Below are 21,341 nucleotides of genomic sequence, written 5' to 3'. Positions count from 1 at the left end.
TACTGTATATAGTTCTTGTTTAACTGAACCATAGTCATGTATTTTAGCCATCTAGTCTTTGTTTAAAACCCTCAAGTTATGGGCAGTCCACTTATAACCCTCAATAAATTGTTTATTTTATTTTCTTAATTTAATTTATTTTTAAAAATCCAACTGTAAAATGCCATGCTTTTTTCCACTTTCTAAATTCAGAGCCCACACACTGAGTAACTATTGGTTAGGAGTCAGATTATGAACAGGTATATCCCTCCTTGAAACAGTCATTAGTTATAGTAAGATTCTCAATAAAAAATATTTGTTGCATGATTTTGAATTTTTGAATTATTCTTACTGTAGGTTCCTCATGAGTAACTTACTGTAATTAATAAAGATTTGAAATTGAGGATATGAATTTAATTAGTGGATGTAATGTAAGAGTAAAGCGAAATAGTGCCAGGTAACCAGATTCCAAATAGTGCACCAGAAATTATTCTGAGGAAGTTTGCAACAAGTATTAGTTTACAATAGGAGGTACATGAAGGGCAATACAAGACCCTGGGATTAGCTCAGTGGTCTGAGTGTGGGTGCTATAAAGCCATGGTTGCAGGTTTGATCCCTGTATGGGCCATTCACTTAAGAGCTGGACTGATTGATCCTTCTGGGTCCCTTCCAACTTGGAACATTCTGTGATTCTGAGAAAAGATGGAGAGAGACCATTTACAAGGGCATGTAATGATAGACGAGGGGGAAGGACTAAAGTCTTTATTGTGAGGGTGGTGGAATAGAGAAATTGTATATGCCCCATCCGTGGAAGTGTTTGAGGCCAGGCTGGATGGGACTTTGAGCAACCTAGTCTCATGGAGGGTGTCTCTGCCCATAGCAGAGGGTTTGGAACTCCATAACTTTTAAGGTCCCTTCCAACCCAGAGCATTCTATGATTATACTGTGGAATGTAAAGCTCATTTTATTGCTATTCAGTATTTCCTTAAGACTTCTTTTTTTCCCAGTACATTCCTTTAAACATACTCATTTATTGAACCATTTGGGAAGAGCCAGCATAGAAGAAGGGCAAACACTAAAAACAGATAGTATTTTAAAACATTCTTTGATATATTCATCTAGCTTTAAAAAGCTTGTCTAGAAAATGAATTTTTCTGACAAAGTCACTGAGACGCTGCACTTCTCAGTGTCTTGACTAAAAAACACATCGGACATTTTTTTTTTTGGTACTTTTTTCTTGTTCCCTTCAACTTTATCTGTGCTATGTTTGTTATTTTGGGTTAAGGTTTAATTTAGCTTTTTTTGTTTTTGCTACACCTCTGACATGTAACTTCTAGTCTGAGTGATTATTGGCTTTTTTCTTAAATCCGTTGAGTCTGTTGCACTCTCTATGTACCTCTGAAGCCTAAAAGATTTCATCTGTGGCTATGGAAAAACTGGAGTATAAAGCTGAGCATGATACAGAGAGCAGTTTCTTGAACCACAACAGTGAAAGAGAATAGATGATCCTTTGTTATTTTTGGTTTATTTTTGTTTAAGAATGTTGTGTTAGGCACAGAATTACCGTCATCTCCTTCTTATGTTGCAATTTAGTCTTGATAACTGCAGCTTCTCAGCAGCATTCCAGCCTGGTGACTCATAGCAGATGTAAGCCTCAACTCTGCAGCATTTAATAGCAAAAACAATCGCAGCTTGGGAAGGGTTCTGGAATCATTTGCATCAACTTAAGAAGATTTAACAACTTTGAGTTTTATCCAGGAGTTAAAGGTAAACATTTAGGGTACCTATGAGGGAAGAAGGAAGAAGTTTGGCTAATTTCTATAGTTATGGTTTAAAAGTAATTTGTTTTTGAAGGCCATATAACTGGTTCAGTATGCATAATGATGTACAAATGTTTTACCAGGATTTAGCTATTTTCCTGCATTTTTAGGTAGTTAATAAAACCACTATTTGAATCTGCAGTTTCTAAATTTTTATTGCTGTATGAACAAGGCTGCTTTTAGAACCTAAAAGTAAATAAAATAATGAATTATTTTCCAGATGAGGAAAACAGGGCAATTTTTGTAACACTGCCAAATTTAAACAAAACAAAATATGTGCATGAGTTTAATAATTTTAATTTTAAGAAAGCAAAGAAAAAACTTTTCAGTCATTTCTATCCTTTTGACAAATTCTCTCTTACTATTATCGTATTTATTACCAGTCCAAGTCTTATTGACACTGTGCCAGCAGAAATAGGCGTCTGTATTCCATCTAGTTTGCTGTTTCTTAAATTTAAAAACATAAAAATATTCTAAATTTTCAAAATTTTCATAGCACAACTTCTTTAATGTAATCAAATCTATTTAGTAATTTGTTATTTAAATACTTGGAAAAAACATCATATTCAGGGGAAATTTGAATATAGGATTGACTGTGTGTGTATCCTTTAAAGAAAGCCTAGGCACAGAGAAGAAAAAAGATGTCTTTCTAGAATTTTGATTCCATAGCTTTGGAAAAAAAATCTGCACAACTGTACAATGCATATTCCAGGTGTAATCTTGGAATATGAAATTAATAACCCCAGGGATAAAATTTCAAGGTTTCACAAGAGTTGCATTTAATTTGTTTAAAACAGAAGGTGATTTTTTTTTCAGCTAACCATTAAGGCCTTGTGTTTCAATTTGAAAATATACTACTAAGCTTTTCTCACTCTAGCATATGATGTGTGATAATTAATCCACATGTCTAACTGTCTGAGATTAAGATTTTCCTGGAAAGGGATATCCCCTATACAAATTTATGTTGGGGTTTTTTGTTTTTTTTTCCTTTTTGTTAAATCAACACCAGTATTATAAAACAAGTCTTGGAAGTCTCTCAGCAGTTGTTAACTCTTTGGGTTCATGTGTGACTGATTAAAATTTGTAATTTTTTGCAGGTTTTTTGAGTTAAAGATTTTATTCAACTGTGTACTGTCAGCAAATAGCTATATAACAAGGGTAAATATTTAAAGGACTGAATAATTTTGTTAAAGAAACTGACTTTCAAAGGAGGCTTCTTAGAGCAAGATGTTGAGTTTCCCTTGAACAGAATTTTAGGTTTCCCTGTTACTGAATACCATGGATGTGCACCTTCAGGGAACTGTTACTAACACAACCTCTACTGAAACTTTTTTTAGAAATGTAGGTAACTAAGTAAAAGATTACCCACATTAATTCCATGTCTGAACCTGATGATTTAATGTATCAAAGTGCTTTGAACATGTAAGGAGCTTGACCCTATTTACCACCTTTCTTGTCACTATACAGTTGACCACTCAGTGTCACTGCAGCTGTGAGACAGACAAACTACAGGAGTTTATGCCTGCTGGGAAACTGGCTTAAAGGTGTGTGGTCCAGGACCAGCACTGCTGATTCTCCTCTGACCTGTCTGGGTCTACCTGCTGGGCAGTGACAGAAACAGAGAAATGCTTTTAAGTCACCCATTTCCTTTCACAATTCGAGTTTTCAGGTCTCTTCTTAGTCTTTTTTACCTTCTCCCTTTCTTTGGAGGACAGCAGCATAAAGATTTTTGTTACCCCTATCCTACTAGAGGTCCCTCTGTAGTTTTTTTTACCCTGTGTCCTCTCTGTTTCAGACTTCCCTGTTTCTGACTGGTAGATCTGCCAAAGAGAAGCATCAGTTTCTCCCTCTTTATAAGCCTCTTCTCTTTCATTCATAGTGAGCTTATATTGTGAGTTGCTACAGGATCAATACTCCATCTTGAGTTTATTGACCAGCTTGCTTTCTTAAAAATAAAACTCCAGGATTAAAATACCTTCACCAATTTATTTAAATTGTCAAATTTAGAAATTTATGAGATTATTATTATATTTTACTATGTCTTTTGAACATGTTTTAGTTCAGCACTAAAGCTGACATGCTAAGTTGTCTCCCAAGTGCAGTCCTTATGAAGCTTCCTACAAGAGGAACATTCTATAGAAAGAGGCATCCTTAAATAGAAAGGTGACTTCATCTAAAGATAAACTAAACCAAGTGCACACAGTCTACACTCCTCAGCTATTCATTCTTTTTGTGCAGATTGCTGATAGCAGCTTATACATGCTTAAAGGGACTTACCTGCTTTGATTGTACCTCATAGTGTTCTATTTTTTTTTTAACTAACATAAATTTCTCTGAACAGTATCCAAGATTTACTTGATACTGCTTTTTTAAAAATAAGAATACTGTTGTAAAATTGTGCAATCCATTTAAGATTGGGTTTTTTTTAAGATTGATTGTGGTATTCAGGTATTCACAGTCAGTGAAATCATGATAGAACAGTTCAAATACTAAGAATAATGTGAGGGAAGATAAAGTGGTTTCATAATTAAAATAACAGGGATGAAGTAGAGTACATGAAATATGAATCTTCCAGTGAAGAAAATAGTCCCTTCTCTCTTAGAAAACATATTCAACGTATGCAAGGATTCAGGACATCAATTAACAGAGACAGATCATTTGCAGGCTGTCCAGATAGCCAATGTACTCTTTGGCCACTCCTGTCACAGATAGTGTCATTCCAACAGATGGCAACAGCTGCTTTCAAAACAGAAGGGACTGTAATAACTATAACTACTAATGTAACTTTACTAGCTGTAATTTGACAAAGCATCCTAAGTATTTTATAGGTAAGTGTTCAAATCTGAAATTTGTCTGGGCTGTAATTTCTGGTCTTGTATGAAGTTTTCAGATATTGGTGAAAATACAGTTGAATATGTCCAAATTTGCACAAACTTAAAAACATACTTTTCATAATCACCTTGCTTATCTTTGTACTGTAAAAAGCACAGTCTGCCAAAAACTTCCACTCATGTTTTATATTTATTCCTGTAGAAACATGAGTGGAAATTTTCATAAAGTTGGTGTTTCAATAAACACATGCTGGTATTGAATCATTAATCTCTATTGTAAGTTTTACACTTTGTCTAACCATCAAATAATATAAAACACCATTAAAACCACAAATACTTTAAACATGTCACCATCCCTGGAAGCATTCAAAAAATGTAGATGTGGTGCTTAGGGACAGGCTTTAGTAGTGGACCTGTCAGTATTAAGTTAATGGTTCAACTTGATGATCATGGAGATCTTTTCCTTAATAACTCTAAGGTAGGAGAAGCAGAGTAGACACATATTCTGGCTTAATTAAATGTTAGCATATGCTAAATGAAAATATTCATAGCTAAATTTAAAAAATTTCCTCAGTTGATACCTTGCAGAAGTTTAAGTAATTAATTCAGAATAGCTTATATATAATATTTGTAAATATTTTACTGATTGGAGGCCTGAGTTTCTCCTCTGTGAAAAGCACACGTCTGTCTTACAAAACAATTTTGAAGTTCTATCAGCTAACATTTGCAAGGCAGTGAGATACAGTGGTGATTGGCTTTGCCTATAAAATAATTTTCATACCAAAAAGATGGGGTTTAAAATGGTATGGGTCATACAGTACAAAGTATCCATGGCTATCAGTTTAAAGATGCCATTCTTGTCACCATTAGAATAAAAGCTGATAACTATTTTAGATTTCCCCCCCAAATTACTCTATGACAATAAAATTACCTTGATCCTCTCCTGGTGCACAAAATTTGTACAAATTTTTAGATCAAGGACAACTAGCCCAGTTCAGATTTTAATTACTTGTATGGCAGGGATCTTTCTCACAAATTTAAAGGATCAACAAGGAATATTTCCCTGTTTTTCAGCTTGTTTAAAATGTTTTTGCTTTTGTCTTGAAAATAAAATGTGTGCTTTTGAATGTTGGATAGCTGTCCTAAAATACATGGAGAGCTCTAATACAAAGTGGCCTAAAAGTATAAATTCTTATTTTACTGGCTTTTGGAGTTGTATTTTATCAGACTACTTTAGACATTTGTAATGAATCCTGCATACACATAATATTTACAATTTACAAGAAAATAATTAGAGGTTAAATAGAATCTTTTAAATAAGATTTAAGATGTCAAGTGTAAATTTTAGTTTTAATGTTTAAGTTAACTAGTGTTTCCCTTGTTCTTCTACTTCACAGCTTCCAAAATGAAGATTTTGATAATGATTGATTTTGTCCTTGCAGCTAGCTTGATTGATGTCATTGGCAGCTCTGTAAGTTCTAGTAATTTAGTTTTTATATAGAGTTTCTTCTAAATACTGCATACCTTAACCTCCATAGTGCTCAAAGTGGACATCCCCTCCATAATCCTCACAATCTCTACACATGGTGGCAGAACTTTTGATGGAAAATATTAGAATTCATTAAAAAAATGAAAGAATGTGGAAATATTTTCAAATGGTGTGTACTGAGGACAAGTTTCCAATAAGAAAAGAAGAAACAAATGCATAAATTTATAATGGAAGATCCATCACTAGGTAATGTCACCAAAGAAAGGAATCCAGTTAGTTTGTGACTGGATCTGATAAAAAAGGAGACAATAAATCTTTCGTAAAACAGGCATCATATGGTGCAAGGAGGCACATTGTATGGAAGGCACACAAGATGATTATAGTACCATTCAGGTGTAATGCTAACTCAGAATAACACCTGTAGTTTTGAGCAGCATACTTACAGACAGGCAAAGCACAGGAACTCCTAAAGCAGGGGCTGCAGCAGTGCTGTTTCTGGGCACTGACACCTGGTATGCAGAATGTTTCTGTCCTTTTCCACCTTGTCCACTTGCCCTACAACTTTTACTCAAACAAGATCCATAACTTCTTATTCTTACTTGTTTCCATGTAACTACGACATAGTTCTCACTCAAACAATGATCAAAGCTCCCAGAACCATCTCCTATACATTCAATTTCTCCAACAAAAACCCTAATAAAATCACACTTACTCCACAGTTTAAAATACTTCCAGCCTCACCAACCCTAATAAAATCACACTTACTCCACAGTTTAAAATACTTCCAGCCTCACCAACCCTGCACATGGCATATCATGTCTGTCCTTACTAATTTTATATCCAGGTCCTAAATAGGAGAGACCTAAAAGTATTGAATTCTTGATTCATAATTGCCTAGGTGGAAGTAGTTGCTGAATTTACAGGTATTGTTTGTGGCTTACATTACCTTATGGAAAATTTTCATTCAGATAAGTAGGTTTATAGAGGCAGAATGGAAAACACCTGACTCTCTAATCACTTCTTCTCAGTGGAGAAAAATATTACTAATTCCTGCAGAGGCCTACTGAGAAAAGAGGCATCACAGTTAAATGCATTTACTTATTTTTTAATTTTTTTTTCATTTAGAATATTCTGGACTTAGCTGATCTTCTGAGTAAAAAATAGGAATATTCAGAACTTCATCTCAAAGTTCTCACCTTTTAATCTAATTAAAACACTAATCTCAATATAGAGTTATTTTGGAGCTAATTTATATTCTATAAAGTATAGGAAATAGCACCACAGGTAAAAGCCTTGTATTTTTATAGCTTTCATGAAGTATTCTGAGTCTAATTTGTAGCAATAATTTTAATGGAATGTCATTGGCTGCTAAATAATTCACACAATAATGAAAGTGAATGCACATTAATTGCAGCAGCTGGTTAAATGTAGGATTTTGTGCCCAAGAGCAGAGCTGTCAGCAGTTGTTAGATAATTGCTTCTCAATGTGTAGTGCAAACAGTTGCTTCCCTGAAACAGAACAGGTTGTGTTCAGTCTGGTTTCAGTCAGTGGGCACCACTGTCCACTAGAGATAGGCACAGTAAAATCCACATTTTGTTGAGTATTTCAACATTGCAGTGGTTTAACTTTTGTTCATATATAACAAATGGAATAGCAGTATGTTATTTACATTGTGCTTTTTTATTACTCCAGCTGTGCACTGGTTTAACTTCAATGTTTTTTAAAGGATTATCCTGTGGAAAAAAAGTGTAGCAGTACATTAAAAGAACAGTCTGGTAAACTGAAGATCTAAAAGCCACATCAATCCAATTGAAGTTACATTTACCTTGTGATTATCTCATGGAAAAAGTAGACATGGAATTCCAAATATGAGAACTGTGGTTTTGCTGTTCAGCAGCAAAAGTCTAATGGGATTTGTCTGGAGTTGACAGAGAGAGACATCAATAATAAGGCCGAAGTCAGGGAGAGAAGAGAAAGTCACAGATACCTGTACTTTTCATATGTAGGTTGTTTTCAAAACTGTTTCTGCTCAAGCACTTTTTTTTCTTATGCTGTAATTATTCAGTATGGCTAGTCATGTCTTGATTGTCATTTCTAATTTACTGTCACTTCCTAAGAATTAAGAGCTTAAAACCTTTTAAATAAGGAAATTGTTATGTGCAGCGTAGATATATCACTGTTCACCCCATCATGAGTGTATGGTCTGTAAAGCAGATGAGAATCAGCTCATACTTAGTTTTTCATTTTTATAAATTAATTCATCATTTTAAAGTACACAATAGCAAAATATTGTTTTTAAATGCAAGCTTAAGAATAATAATTAGAGACACAGCCTGTTGCAGACTTGTGTTTAATTTGGTTCAAAGGAAAGGACCTTTTATTGTATGAAGTAGTATATGAAGTAGTGTCATACTGAATTTAGATACCAAGTTTTTCGAAGGTAAGATAATATTTTTTCAGAAGTTCTATACTTGTACTATATAATTTAATCACAGCAGGAGAATGGGTTTTAGCAGTGCGAAAGGAGAACTGATAGAGGCAGTGCTTTCACGTGAAAGAAACACATGTAACTGCTTGTAGCTGCCTCTCCTCCAATGCCCTGTCCCTGCTCTTTCCAGAATGGAAGGAAGCTCTTTGTGGCTCAGATCTTGCCACATGTCACAGAGGTTACCCACCTCAAGCCTTGTCTATGGAATTGCAAGGGCCTGGCAATGGGGGCCACCATTTCCAGGTCTCTCCTATTGTAGGTTACCATGTTCTCCAAGGTTGTGACGACTGAGTTAAGACTGATACAAGTTAGCCTTCTCAATAAAACTGGTAATTGTGACATGGTGGCTTCTTTATCACTCTTAACTTAGTGCGATTAGAATAAATATTTGGTCTGACTGGGAACATGGGATTTTTTTTTTACAGCTTTTCTTTTATAGTTAGCGTTAGCTCATCACAGTGAGCCTGGAAATAATTTTTCAATAATTTTAAAATTTATTCACTTTTTCTCAATCCACCTGTGCATCTCTTTCTCTCTAAAGATCTGCAGTCCTCTGTAATTTTCTGTATTCACACAGGTCTAGACCAACAATTTGCAAACACCTGTCAAGGAAGCCTTTTCTGAATCTCTCATTGAATTAATTCCCACTGAATAGAAAATTCAGCTTTTGTGAAGGGTTTGTATGAAGCTGCTGATACAATTGAGACGTCCATCGTGGAAAGGCTGCACAATAAATAGCACATCTTTTCTTTGTAATATGCAACATGTCCCACATTATCCAGTGCATACAGTCAAGTAACATCCCTCTAAGCTACTGTGGCAACTTTGTATGTCCATATATTTTAACTTTTTTTTTTTTCTCTAGTTTCCTGCTAGAAAAAAGGGGATGATATGCTAGGCATCTCGTGTAGCTGTCGACAACTGAACAAAGATTTTCAAGCGAAGGTTCTTAAATCAGATAGAACTTTGGGCTATTACTGTGTCGCTGGCCGCGCTGTCCCCTGAGAAGGGGTTTGGGAAATGCGCCTCTGGCCCTACAGCGTCCCCTTGTGGGCAAGCGCCGCCATGGCGGCCCGGCAGCTCCGCGGGCCGCGCCGGCTCCGCGCTGCGCGCACGGCGGCCGAGCCGAGCCCTTCCCTCCCGGACACGTCGCTACAAATTGCCCAGATATGCCACATATGTGTGTAGATACTTTCCCCCATTCTTTTCTTTCACCGCGTGTTTTAGGTTGCAGTTAAGTATTAATTAAAGCATGTCTCTGACACATTTCAGTAATACTGTCTTTCTTCAGGATTGTTTTGCACAGTCTTATGATCAAATTTTCCGGTGTAACAAAATATTGCAGACAAATGGAGCAATTTGTTGGAAGTGTTCAAGGACAACGGATGAAGCCTGAGCTTAATGCAAGTATGCATCAAGTATGCATACACCACTGGAGTATGCAGACACCACTGAGGTGTACCTCCCTATGCACAGCAGTATGCTATTGCAGACATTTCTACAGTTTAGTGTGCTAGGGCAATGTTCTGAGGTATACATTCTTCCATATGAATGGCAAATATTGCAGGTCTACATATAGATAATGTTTCCTATGAGTAAGGTAGCACCAATTTAGAACTATAGCAAATTTGATCTTACCTGTCAGATTTCCAGAAAGTCACCCTTTGATTTTGCCCTTACAGTGCTAATTATGCTCTTTTATAAGCTACTAAACTCTGCTTATATAAAAATTCAGTCTTATTGATGCAAAACCTGTGTCATGTTTCCAAAGGCTTTTCTCCCTCACACTGAAGTCAAATTTATTTAATACATATTTTAAGCCATACAGACTGTTTTAATTTAAGTTCTCCAGATCAAGTTCTGTTCACTTCAGCTATTTTTACCATAGTCTTTAATCTAAAAACAATTATTTATTGCTCAGCATGCATTCAGTATGTCAGAATTTGGAACAGTTATTCTTGAGGGTCAAGTGAGTACTAAGTAACACTGTATCAGAATTACATTTCTCACCACTCTGCATGGCAAAATTAAGTACAAAAGTCACAGAATGACACTGACTTTAACTTTTGTTTTAACTTTTATTTTTCATGTATATTCAGGACTTCTTAGAGACTATTTTAGCATGCCAAAAATGAGCTTAAAACTTAACAATATTTATGTTGGCAGTGTTAAGATTCTTATCATAAGAAGTGTGTAACTTAAAAGCATTCAAAAATGCACCATGAAGTTGAAAACATATCCATGTAGATTGCATTTCTTTAAAACTCTTCAGAATCTTCACAATGTTAGTAGCATACTTCTCTGGATAAAAAAAATCTCCATTCATGGAAGATGATAGAAATAGGGCCTCCTTATGATAGGGCCTGTATTATAGTGTTTTTCCACAAAGTCCTCATGGCATGTTTGCAGTTAGAGCTAGTAGCACTAAAGAGAAGGTAAAGCATTCATAATATGAATATTTTATATATTACATGCAGTAATTTATGAAACAATTTTAAACAAAGTAGCAACAGAGATGGAAATCAACATAGTGTCTGTGGGATATTGTGACCAAAAGTTTAATTTTATTTATGGTTTGATTGGTTGACTTTTTGTGTCACATATTAAATATCACATAAAATTTGTTCATTTTACAATAAGATGTGTTTTCCTCTCTAGGATTTACAGAAATGTTTTCAAGAGCAGATACGACTTCAGGGCCAGGTGAGGCTTCTGGAACATCGTGTGAAACAGCAACAGTTAAAAATTATACAGCTCTTAGAGAAGAAAGAGATTCAGTACAGTGACAGAGAAGATGAAAACAGTGTCATTGATTTGGGAGGAAAAAGACAGTATTCAGGTTAGAAATGAAGCTATTCTTTTCATTTCCATTCATTGCAATGATACCCAGGAGCTTTGGCACAATTGGGTCTATTGAGTTATGGTTTTAAAAGCTTATTGTAGAATGTTTGTTTAAAACACAGTGCTCAGCTTTTACCTGGACCTGTTGTGCAGGGAAAAATTGCTAATGTCAGATGGTAGAAATCAAATCAGGATTTAAGAAGTTTACTGATTTATTAGTAGTGCATAATTTTAAAACAATCAGTGGATAATAAATGAAGCATAAACATCAGCAATACAAGAGATAAAAGCCAATAATAGAAATTTACAAAATGTTAATCAGGAGTTACAGACTTCTAAACACCATTCTTTCACTAATGTCAGAAGTTCTAACAATCTCAAAAACGACAGGATTAGTTCACATTCATACATTCAAATGGTTGCCTGGGTTACAAGAAAAGGATTTTGTTCCAATCTGTAAAGTCCCTGAGACATCCATATTTACATACATAAACCTGGCATAATGGCATCTGCATCTCACTTTAATATCATTTTCACTGAGTTGAATTCAGCTAATGACATCACAGCTCTTAAAATCCTGGTTTAAAGTTGTTTTTCTAATTTCACCAGCACTCTGGTGGTGATCCACTCCTTCTACAGTGGAAGGCTTATAATAAATCCAGTGGAAGTATATAATAAAACATCATCCAAACTCTTAATATAATAATACACCATCCAAAACAATAGTTGGATTGAAAATACAATTTAGGAGACTGACTTCTAGATTGTGTTTTTTTCTAGTTGTCCAGTGATAGAAGTCTTAACTACTATTATTTTTAATAGCCTTGTTTGAATATGCTTGTAGCAGCTTATGCTGCTAGAAGAAATACCAATATATATATAACATTTGATCCCAAGGCATCAAATAATATAAAACACCATTAAAATGAAATTAAAAGCAGTTGTAAATCTGACTTAAAAATTTTAGCTGCATATTTATGTACTCAGCATCCTGGAACACTTTGTTTTTATTATTAGGGCTGACTCATTTGTTACTGGAAAAGATTATTAAAGCCACATTTCTCTGAAAGGTATTTGCCTTTCTTAGCATAAGCCTCAATTTATTCTTTTACAATGTTATTCTAAAAAACCAGATCTAACTTGCTCCTGTTTCTGCTTTTTTTTCCCCTCCATTATTATTTCACTTTCATTACAGCTTGGAAAATGATTTTCCCTGTTCATACTGCATTATTTTCTCAAACTCCTGTAGCATTTTAATATCAAGAGATCTGGATAATTTGAGTTAGATAGTGAGGGGGAAACTCTGCACTATATACACCCGCTAAGAATTAAGATATGCTTGTGTTTTGCTGACCTACTAAGAAATTAATGGACAAGAAAAGCTATTTGCTCTAAGCCAATCACACATTCTCTATAAAGACAACTTAGCTGTTATTTAAATCATGTTTTCTATTAGAGTTTATTCAAATTCTGGCATAGCTATTTGTTTTCAGTATGAAGTGTTTATTTTCTATATCTAATCTTCACTGACATTTTCACTGAAGAAAAATGTAATAGTTCATAAAGTTCCAACCAGGCCTGGAAGTTCAGCCAATTCAGAGAATTCCTTAAAGTTAATCAAGTCTAGCTTAGCCAGGAAAAACAGGAATGCTAAAAATTATATATCTTTTCTGTATGACTGCCTGATGATAGATTATATATAAACAAAGAACTCCTTTCATTTCTTAATTCCTAGAGGAGAGTATATAAGATTATACAATTACATTGCTCTGAATTTTTCAGAGCTCCATGAGCTCTGAATTTTGTTATTGTTGCAAATTATATTCATCAACAGCAATGCAGACCAGATTGTGGATAGTACCAAGCCAAAGTGATATCATTTTACACATACAGTGCACATTTTGGGCACAGTCTTCTGTATATTTTTGCACCTATTTGGTAGAAGGGACAGGAGAATCGGGCCTTGCACTTGTTTCTGTTTTTAACACTGGAGATTCCATACTTTTGTTTCTGGCACTTCTGTGAACTTTCTGGACATAAAAGTACATGTCTGCTCATTAAATTTTAAGGTTGTAACAGGATTCTAATGTGGATGATACCACTGTAAGTTAAAAGTGACACAACTTAAAACAGAATTTTTTGCCAGGCAAGTAGAAACAAAAATTGTAATATTTCATGGTGTGAAGATATTATTTCAAAGATATATCAAAATAATTACAGCCCAGAAAAACTTTAAAGCAACACAAGTACAAAAAATACCCAAAAGTCAAAGAAATGTGTTTGCAGAGACATTTCATTAGTGTGGTTCATGTGTGACTTCTACATAACATGTCTTGATTACTATTACTGACTTGATTTCTGATTTTGCTAGTAAGTACAGGACTAAAAATGTTGTGTCCGATTAATGTTGTGTGAACAGATTGTGCAGAAATCTACAATGAAGGCCATAAGCAAAATGGATTTTATAAAATAAAACCAGTCCAGAGTCCTAGAGAATTCTTTGCGTTCTGTGACATGTCTGAAGGAGGTGGCTGGACTGTGTTTCAGAGACGGTCTGATGGCAGCCAGAACTTTGATAGGTAGGTACTAGATTTGGTAATTAAAACTGGAAACAAAGTGAAGAAACATTAAACCAGATGGAGCTAATTGAAATCTGAACTTTAGAAGGATATGAGTAAGTTGTTATCCCAGATAAAAGGGAGGAATGGTTATTCTGTGGGACAGCCTCCAGATGAGATACCACTTCTGGTTCTAGCTGTCTTCCATGAGACATTCGTTCTAATCTTTTTCTGACAACTTGTGCATGTGACACTAGGACACTTCAATGTCAAGTGTGTTAACAACTGTTGGAGCAAGGACTCCTATTGATGAGAAAAGGACCAGATCGTTTTCTGCAATCAGTAAAATTTAAAAAAAAATGTATATATAAGCAATCTGAGGGCCCTTGGAGTAAAAATGTGTTTCACAAACGTGTCTAGTGGGAGGATAAGAAACTAAGTACCTAAGCTGAAACAAGAGAGGTTCAGCCTGGATATAAGGAGAAACGTTTTCACCATGAAAAGAGTCAGCAGTTTCCCCAAAGAGAATGTGCAGTCTCCGTCCTTGGAAGTTTTCGAGATCTGAACAGACAAGCCCTCAACAACCTGGTCTGATCTCATGGCTGATTCTAGCTTGAGACTGACACTGGACTAGCTTGCTTCTTGAGGTTCCTTCCAGTTTTAGTTATTCTGTGATCTAAAATTGTATTATAAAACATCCAAACAAACTTGCTTTTTTGATAAATTAGTAATTTATACCCATTTCAGACTCTGGGCTGACTATGAAGAAGGCTTTGGAAATTTTGTTTCGAAAAATGGTGAATTTTGGCTTGGAAACAAAAATCTTCATTATTTGACTAATCAAGGTAAGATTGGTATTGTAACAATAGTCTTATTGTTTCTGTTTCTTTGCTCTTTCCAGGTAATTTTTTTTGTTTCTCCTTTTTGTTATCATAAATCCTGAGTTCTGTTGTTAGTCTGCATGAACTTCTCTCAGTTTCAGGAAAAAAACACATTTGAATATATGTTTTCTAACAAAAGGTTCAAAACTGTCCTTAGACCACTGGCATACTCAGAGCCCCAGTGAAACAGGGAACAGGAGACAGGAGTCTACCTTAAAAGAATTGTCTCTATCCATTTTCCATCAGCATCACTAACAGTCCAGAGACAGGTGTATACTGTACCAAGACATTTATTCAGGGCTTTTTAGCTGGGTGGGCTATTACATGGAAGTAGTTCTAGTCGACTCCTGTTGATTAGGCCAGTAGTAGAAAGTTATTTCCATCTTTCTAATAGCCACGCAATGTAAACTAACATCTGTTCTTTTGTAGAATGCTGCAGAATGCAACAGACCTAAGGACAGTTTTGAACCTTACCCACTGGCTTAGCCAGCTAAATCATATGGAAATCAGTGCCATCAGGATGTGATCCTAGTATAACCTCTTTATTTTCAGAGTATAAAAATCTAATTTTCATAGGTGAACATTTATTGATCAATTTTCACTATGCTTTCATTACCACCTCAAATATTGTACTAAAATGTAAAACCTGTAAGGCCATGGTTTTTTACAATTTTTTTTCTACATTTGAATATTTGTATTAGAATAATTCTAAAATTTTCTAACCTGAATAGAATTCACTCAGGTCAACAAAGGCAAAGAATAGCAATACATGCTTTAGTATGCACAAAGAAAGAAGATAAAACCCCATAAAATATGCTGAGGTGATAGAGATTCATAATAAAAACATTTTCTTTTAATCTTCTGCTGTAATGCCCAGTTCTGAAAAGTAGTAAGATAGGCTAGTTTAACTAAAATAATTAGTTGGTTTTTTTTTTTTTTAAGGGAATTATACATTAAGAATTGATCTAACTGATTTTGAAGGAGAACGACGTTTTGCACAATATGCAAGATTCAGAGTTTCAGGAGAAGAGGTAATAAAATATTAAATGACTAAAGTTTTTAATGAAAATGTGGATTCTGTAGACAAACAATAAACATACAGGTTCCCTAATTTCCATAAAGATTTGTGTAGAATCTTAATACCATATTTTCTTTCTTACACATGCTTATAATTTTCAAATACCTAATAAAATGGTTTACTTTGATACATTAATTTCACACTTTCTGTAAGAGATATGAATCACTTGGTTTAGCAGGCATGGATAAAAGCAGTTTTTCTGTTTGTTGATATTACCAACAATAATGGTAGATGTTCTTATTTGCTAATGTATACTGTAAACTAGCCCTAATGTCATTTTTATTAAGTCATTGATACATATAGTTAATGACACATTTTATCCCTGTTAAGCATCTCTATAACCTTCTAGTACTAAATAAATTGTGTGTAAGTGCCAGAACATTTCTTAGCATAATAATAGCAGCAAATGGAACAGGCTAGCTTCTGTTTTGTGGTTTCACCCTCTGACATGCTAAGGGCTAATGACATACAGGAATTAATTTTTTTTTCTTTCTTCAATTTTTTAAATTAGCATTCTTATGAGATGAGTTGTGGTGAATACTCTGGGACAGCTGGTGATTCCCTTACTGGTGGATTTCATCCAGAAGTAAAATGGTGGGCTGATCATCGAGGAATGAAATTCAGTACTAGAGACAGGGATAATGACAACTATGAAGGGAACTGTGCTGAAGAGGAAAAGGCTGGCTGGTGGTTTAACAGGTATTTTGATTTCATATGGGTACTGTCAACTATTTTGCTCCATGTGTATTCATAAAATAATAACATATTCTAGAAGATAGACTGGGATTGTTAATTTATTTGCAATGTGCCGTTCTCCCCTAGCAGAGATCTCAGTGCTGGTAAGACTGAGGCTCACCTTAGAAGGGACAGCACCTACTGTGCCTCTCAGGCTGGTCGGTGACAATGGCATTTGCCACAGGTCATCTTTGTTATCAGGCACTGAGGAGGAGATAATTCTACACCTCTGAGGTAACTAGTTTTTACACAAGTAGGTCATGTAGAGTTTGCAGATACACCCCTGCTGTACTTCACTCTCACATTTCTCTTGTGTTGGACTTGACCAGATGTGGCAGCATTGCAAATATCTGACAAGCTAAACTGGTGCCAGGTTATCAAGACTAATTTTTTTCATCTCACTTCACAGTATCTCACTCATTATTCTTTCCAAATGGAGATGGTAATGTGTCTACCCAGATTCTGTCAGTGTGCATGTCTGAACCAATTGAAAGATTTTTTAAAATAGGGCTCAGTAAGAGAATTTAAAAATTCTACAACATGCAATATACCAAATCAAAAAGAAAGGATAAAAATGGTAGCTTTAGCCTGTACAGTTCAGCTATGTTCTTTTCTGTAATTAATTAAATAAATATAGCTATGAAGAGAAACTCTGCAATATAGATGTGTAATAGAGAGAAATAAAATACAGCTCAGGGAGGAACACTACTCTCTCACTGTGATCTCAGCTCACTTGGCAAGAGGTGCCAGGCTGGATCAACTCCATTGTTTCTGTTGTGTCATCCTTTGTTTCTTTTTTTAACTCCTCATTTGCCAAATTCTGTTTTCATAAGTAGTCTGTGACCACCTTAACTGATATGATGTAGCTTTTAACTCAATGTTTCACAATTAGCTACTTATTTTAATACATTTTAATATATTTGCATGGATAGCCAGTCAGCAGAATGTTTGAGACTTGGAAAAGGCACATGTAAACAATGTGTTTTTGCATTTCTCAGGAAAGCTAAGATATAAAAGAGAAAGGCAACTATGTTGGAGCTTCTTTTCCCATTAAATCAGAGCTTTTGTAAATTTAAAGGAGTATCGGGACCTCAAATCACATAAAACTGATATCATGCCATGGATTTCCTTATGACTGAATTAACAATCACTTTTAGACCACTGAATAATATTTTTTGCCTTTTAAAATTTTTTTTTTTAATATTGGATTGACCTGGACAAAAGAATGACCACTTTGCAAAAGTAGCTGCACAGCAGAACTTGACAGTTATTTATACCTTGTAGTTGATGCTACGTAACTTCTAAAGATAGCTGACTCCTACTAGGCTACTTCTTATTATGGTTGTGTAGCTCAATCTCTTAAAGTGACGGTCTGGCTTGATAATGAAAATTAGTTACTAAAAGTGTCATTTCACTGTTTTGTTATTGAATTTTTAATGTTAAGTCTAACATAAAACTGAACATTGCAAAATACTAGAAAATGTCAGTATCATTAAGTCCTACTCAAAAGGACAGTACTGGCAAGAGAAAGGAAAGCACTCAGAAACACATATTTGTCATGCACAGATTAGCAAATATAGAAGGAATTAGTGCTCTTGGCTGGTTTGCATAAGAGCTCCCAGCTATGAAGGGATTGTTTATAGCCAGCTCTACGCTATCAGGACTAATGAAATACAGAAAAGCCCAGATAATATGAAAACCAAGGGATGTGACACAAGTGAAGCCACATGGAAATAGCTCAAAGCTAGTTTAAAGCCACAAGTCTTGCTCTAGCTCAGCATTTGTTGTCCTGGACCTCTGCAGAAAAATGGCCCCTTTTGTAAGCAAAGCTCTAGCAGAGATTTTTATCTTGAATGCAAGGCCACAGAGCTGGGTTCACTCTGGTACTACCTGCAGGTCATAAGCTTCCCAGTACCCAGGGCACTGCAAAGCTCGTAAGTAGTGAGATAAAGTTCATAAAGGTTCATAAGTAGTGAAAGTGAACAATTCCGGTTGGACATCAGCTTATTCTCTCCCAGCACTCCCATTTTGTTATACCATGCATGGATGGTAAGAGGGATCTGTTAGGCAACAACTTGGGGCCAGATACCACTAAGTCAAGCTTCCTGCCTTACCAATCATCCCAGAGACTGCATAACTACACTCATGTGGGGTCAGTGGAGTCAATAAATCCGGACAGAATTCAAAGGGTTCTTCAGGGAACCAACTCCCATCTCTCCATAGCTTTCACACAGTTAATACATAATTCAGATAAAATATCCATGGACAATTGAGAGTTGGCTGTACTTTTGAAACTATTGCAGTGTACTTTTTATTAGCCTATTGAAAAGATAGGAGGAACACAGGCTAACTTTAAGGTATTTATTGACTTGTGAATAATGAATGTTTTTTCACAATATCTTATTACATGCCGGTTGTTAACTTAGTATGTACAGTTACTTCAGAGAGCATCTAGTTGGACACTGAATACTCTAATTTTCACTATTCATGCTTCCCAGCACTATTTAAGACTTTTTACTGGCTCATATTGCTGTTGGCAAAATTATGGTATGCCTTCTAATGATTCTTTTAATGAAAACTGTTTTGATTTAAAGTAGGCAGCGTGCCTGCTCATTGCAGAATTTGTATGATAAGAAAGATTATGTCAGCTCTAATAAAAGTTTTTCATTCTCAAAAACAAACTCAATTTTGATGTCCACAATTTATAAGCTTTCAATTAACACTTATCAAAATTTACTTTAAAAATTGTAAGCAATAAATGAGGATATATAGATGAGAATTTTCCTTTGGCGTTTTTCTCATAGTTTTTATCTCAAAAACTTTGCTAATGAAGTATAAGCAAAGCTAAAAAGACTAAGATTTGCAAGTAACAAAACTCATAAGGTTTATTTGGAATATTTTCTGTGTGCGTATTTTCTGAAGTCTGCTTTTGGAATCCATCATGGTGTTCAACAGCTAGATATTAACAGCATTTATAATGAAATACTGAATTGGCAGATAAACCAAGCTGATTCATCACAATGTGCTGCAAAAGGAACAGCCAGTTTCCTCTTCACACAATGATCTAAGCTTGTTTCTTGTAGAAACCAGGCAAGTATCAAGGTTGTGCCGTTTCCTTTTCAAGCCTTTGGGTTTTGCTAGGGTTTGTTTTTTTTTGTTTCAACCACTGTATTTAATAAACTATAATTGCATTTGTGCCTGAGTCTGTTAAAATACAACAAAACCCCCTCAACATTGTGTAGTCAAATAAAATGCCAACTCTTGTGATCCAGTGAATTGGTACACGTGTGTAATTAGCTGTCAGAATTCATCTTTGTAAATAGAAGTCCACAGGTGGGTAGGCAAACTGTTGGTGATATTCAGGTTTTGTCATACAAAATACCATGTGGTATAACTTGAAACCTTAAGGGGGGCTACTCTGGAACAACAGAAAAACACAACAGTATTTCTTTCCCAGAGTGTGGTGTATGCCCTACTCTCTTCCATCCTGAACAATTCTGGAAAAATTTTCCACTGAAAGAAATCAGCAGGAAAAGCTCCAAGAGCTGTAATGTCAGAAAACATGGAAAGAAAAAACAGCACTTTTGATTAAAAGAAGCAAAAAACATATGCAGTTCTTCCCCAATTAAAGCATTGTTGTTTATGCACACAGAATCCACAAATGCAAATTTATGCAGTTGTCAAACTAGGCTGGCATCAACATGGCAAAATTTTTTGTCTTGCAGAGAAATAAATAACAAATGCGTGGAATTTTTCAGCAGGAGGCCTTATTGCTGTTTCCCTTTACTTTCCCACCAGGTGTCACTCTGCCAACCTGAATGGTTTGTACTACAGAGGTCCCTACACTGCCAAGACAGACAATGGGATTGTTTGGTACACCTGGCACGGGTGGTGGTATTCCCTAAAATCTGTTGTCATGAAGGTCAGACCTGCAGACTTTGAATGTAACATTGTTTAGATATTCTACTAACATGATTCACCCAACTAATCTCTTAGGAAATTCATTCCAAATTAAAATGGGCAGATTTTTACTTCTCAATCTATGCATATATAAATTTGGAATAATTCCTCTGCAACCAGTAGTTTTATGAGATGCAAGTGAAAAGATAAGCTAGCCTATGAACGTTTAGATACAAATATTAATGTTAATGGATCCAGGTATTTTTTTTAAAAGGCAAGTGTTCACCTAGGAATAAGGACATCTTCATTAAGATGGCAAATTTTTGGCTTTCCAGTAACTCCAAATCCTTTCCCACTTAAAACCAACAGTATTGTTACTGTGCTGTCTCAAATATGAAAATTAATTGTACTTACACAATAAAAAAAACCCTACTCAAATAGAAGCATAATGTTTACTCAGTGGATGGAACATACCTGCTTTGGAAAGGTTCAAGACTTTAGAAATGAGTTTCCTGTAAATCCCTCTGATGTAATGGTTGCATGTGTTGTGTACATAGTACACATAAAAGGTTTAAAGAATGAGGCAGGGAACTGAAGAAAGAGAAGGGGTGGTACCAGGGTACAATCAATTGAATCCAGCATAGAGAAGTGGATTGTCTGTTGTTTGCTGAGGCATTTCTAGGGCTGGTCACATTTCAGTAATTTTGAAATGTTTCAAAATGTTTTTAGATGGTAAGTAA

General features: G+C 35.2%; 1 protein-coding gene across 1 annotated transcript; it reads left to right on the top strand.

Moving 5' to 3' along the window:
* The first annotated feature begins 1,615 nt into the window (after positions 1 to 1,615).
* On the top strand, positions 1,616 to 21,044 carry FGL1 (fibrinogen like 1). Its single transcript, XM_021556078.3, has 8 exons — positions 1,616 to 1,746; positions 6,028 to 6,101; positions 11,267 to 11,447; positions 13,869 to 14,028; positions 14,755 to 14,852; positions 15,831 to 15,919; positions 16,478 to 16,665; positions 20,500 to 21,044. The coding sequence occupies exons 2-8, from the start codon at positions 6,036 to 6,038 to the stop codon at positions 20,657 to 20,659; spliced, it is 942 nt and encodes a 313-aa protein (XP_021411753.1). The 5' UTR covers positions 1,616 to 1,746; positions 6,028 to 6,035; the 3' UTR covers positions 20,660 to 21,044.
* Positions 21,045 to 21,341: the final 297 nt, after the last annotated feature.

This window comes from Lonchura striata, chromosome 4 (assembly GCF_046129695.1).
Source record: "Lonchura striata isolate bLonStr1 chromosome 4, bLonStr1.mat, whole genome shotgun sequence".
Lineage (NCBI taxonomy): Eukaryota > Metazoa > Chordata > Aves > Passeriformes > Estrildidae > Lonchura > Lonchura striata.
The sequence above is the reverse complement of the archived record's forward strand: the minus strand, read 5'-3'. Positions and strand labels throughout refer to the sequence as shown.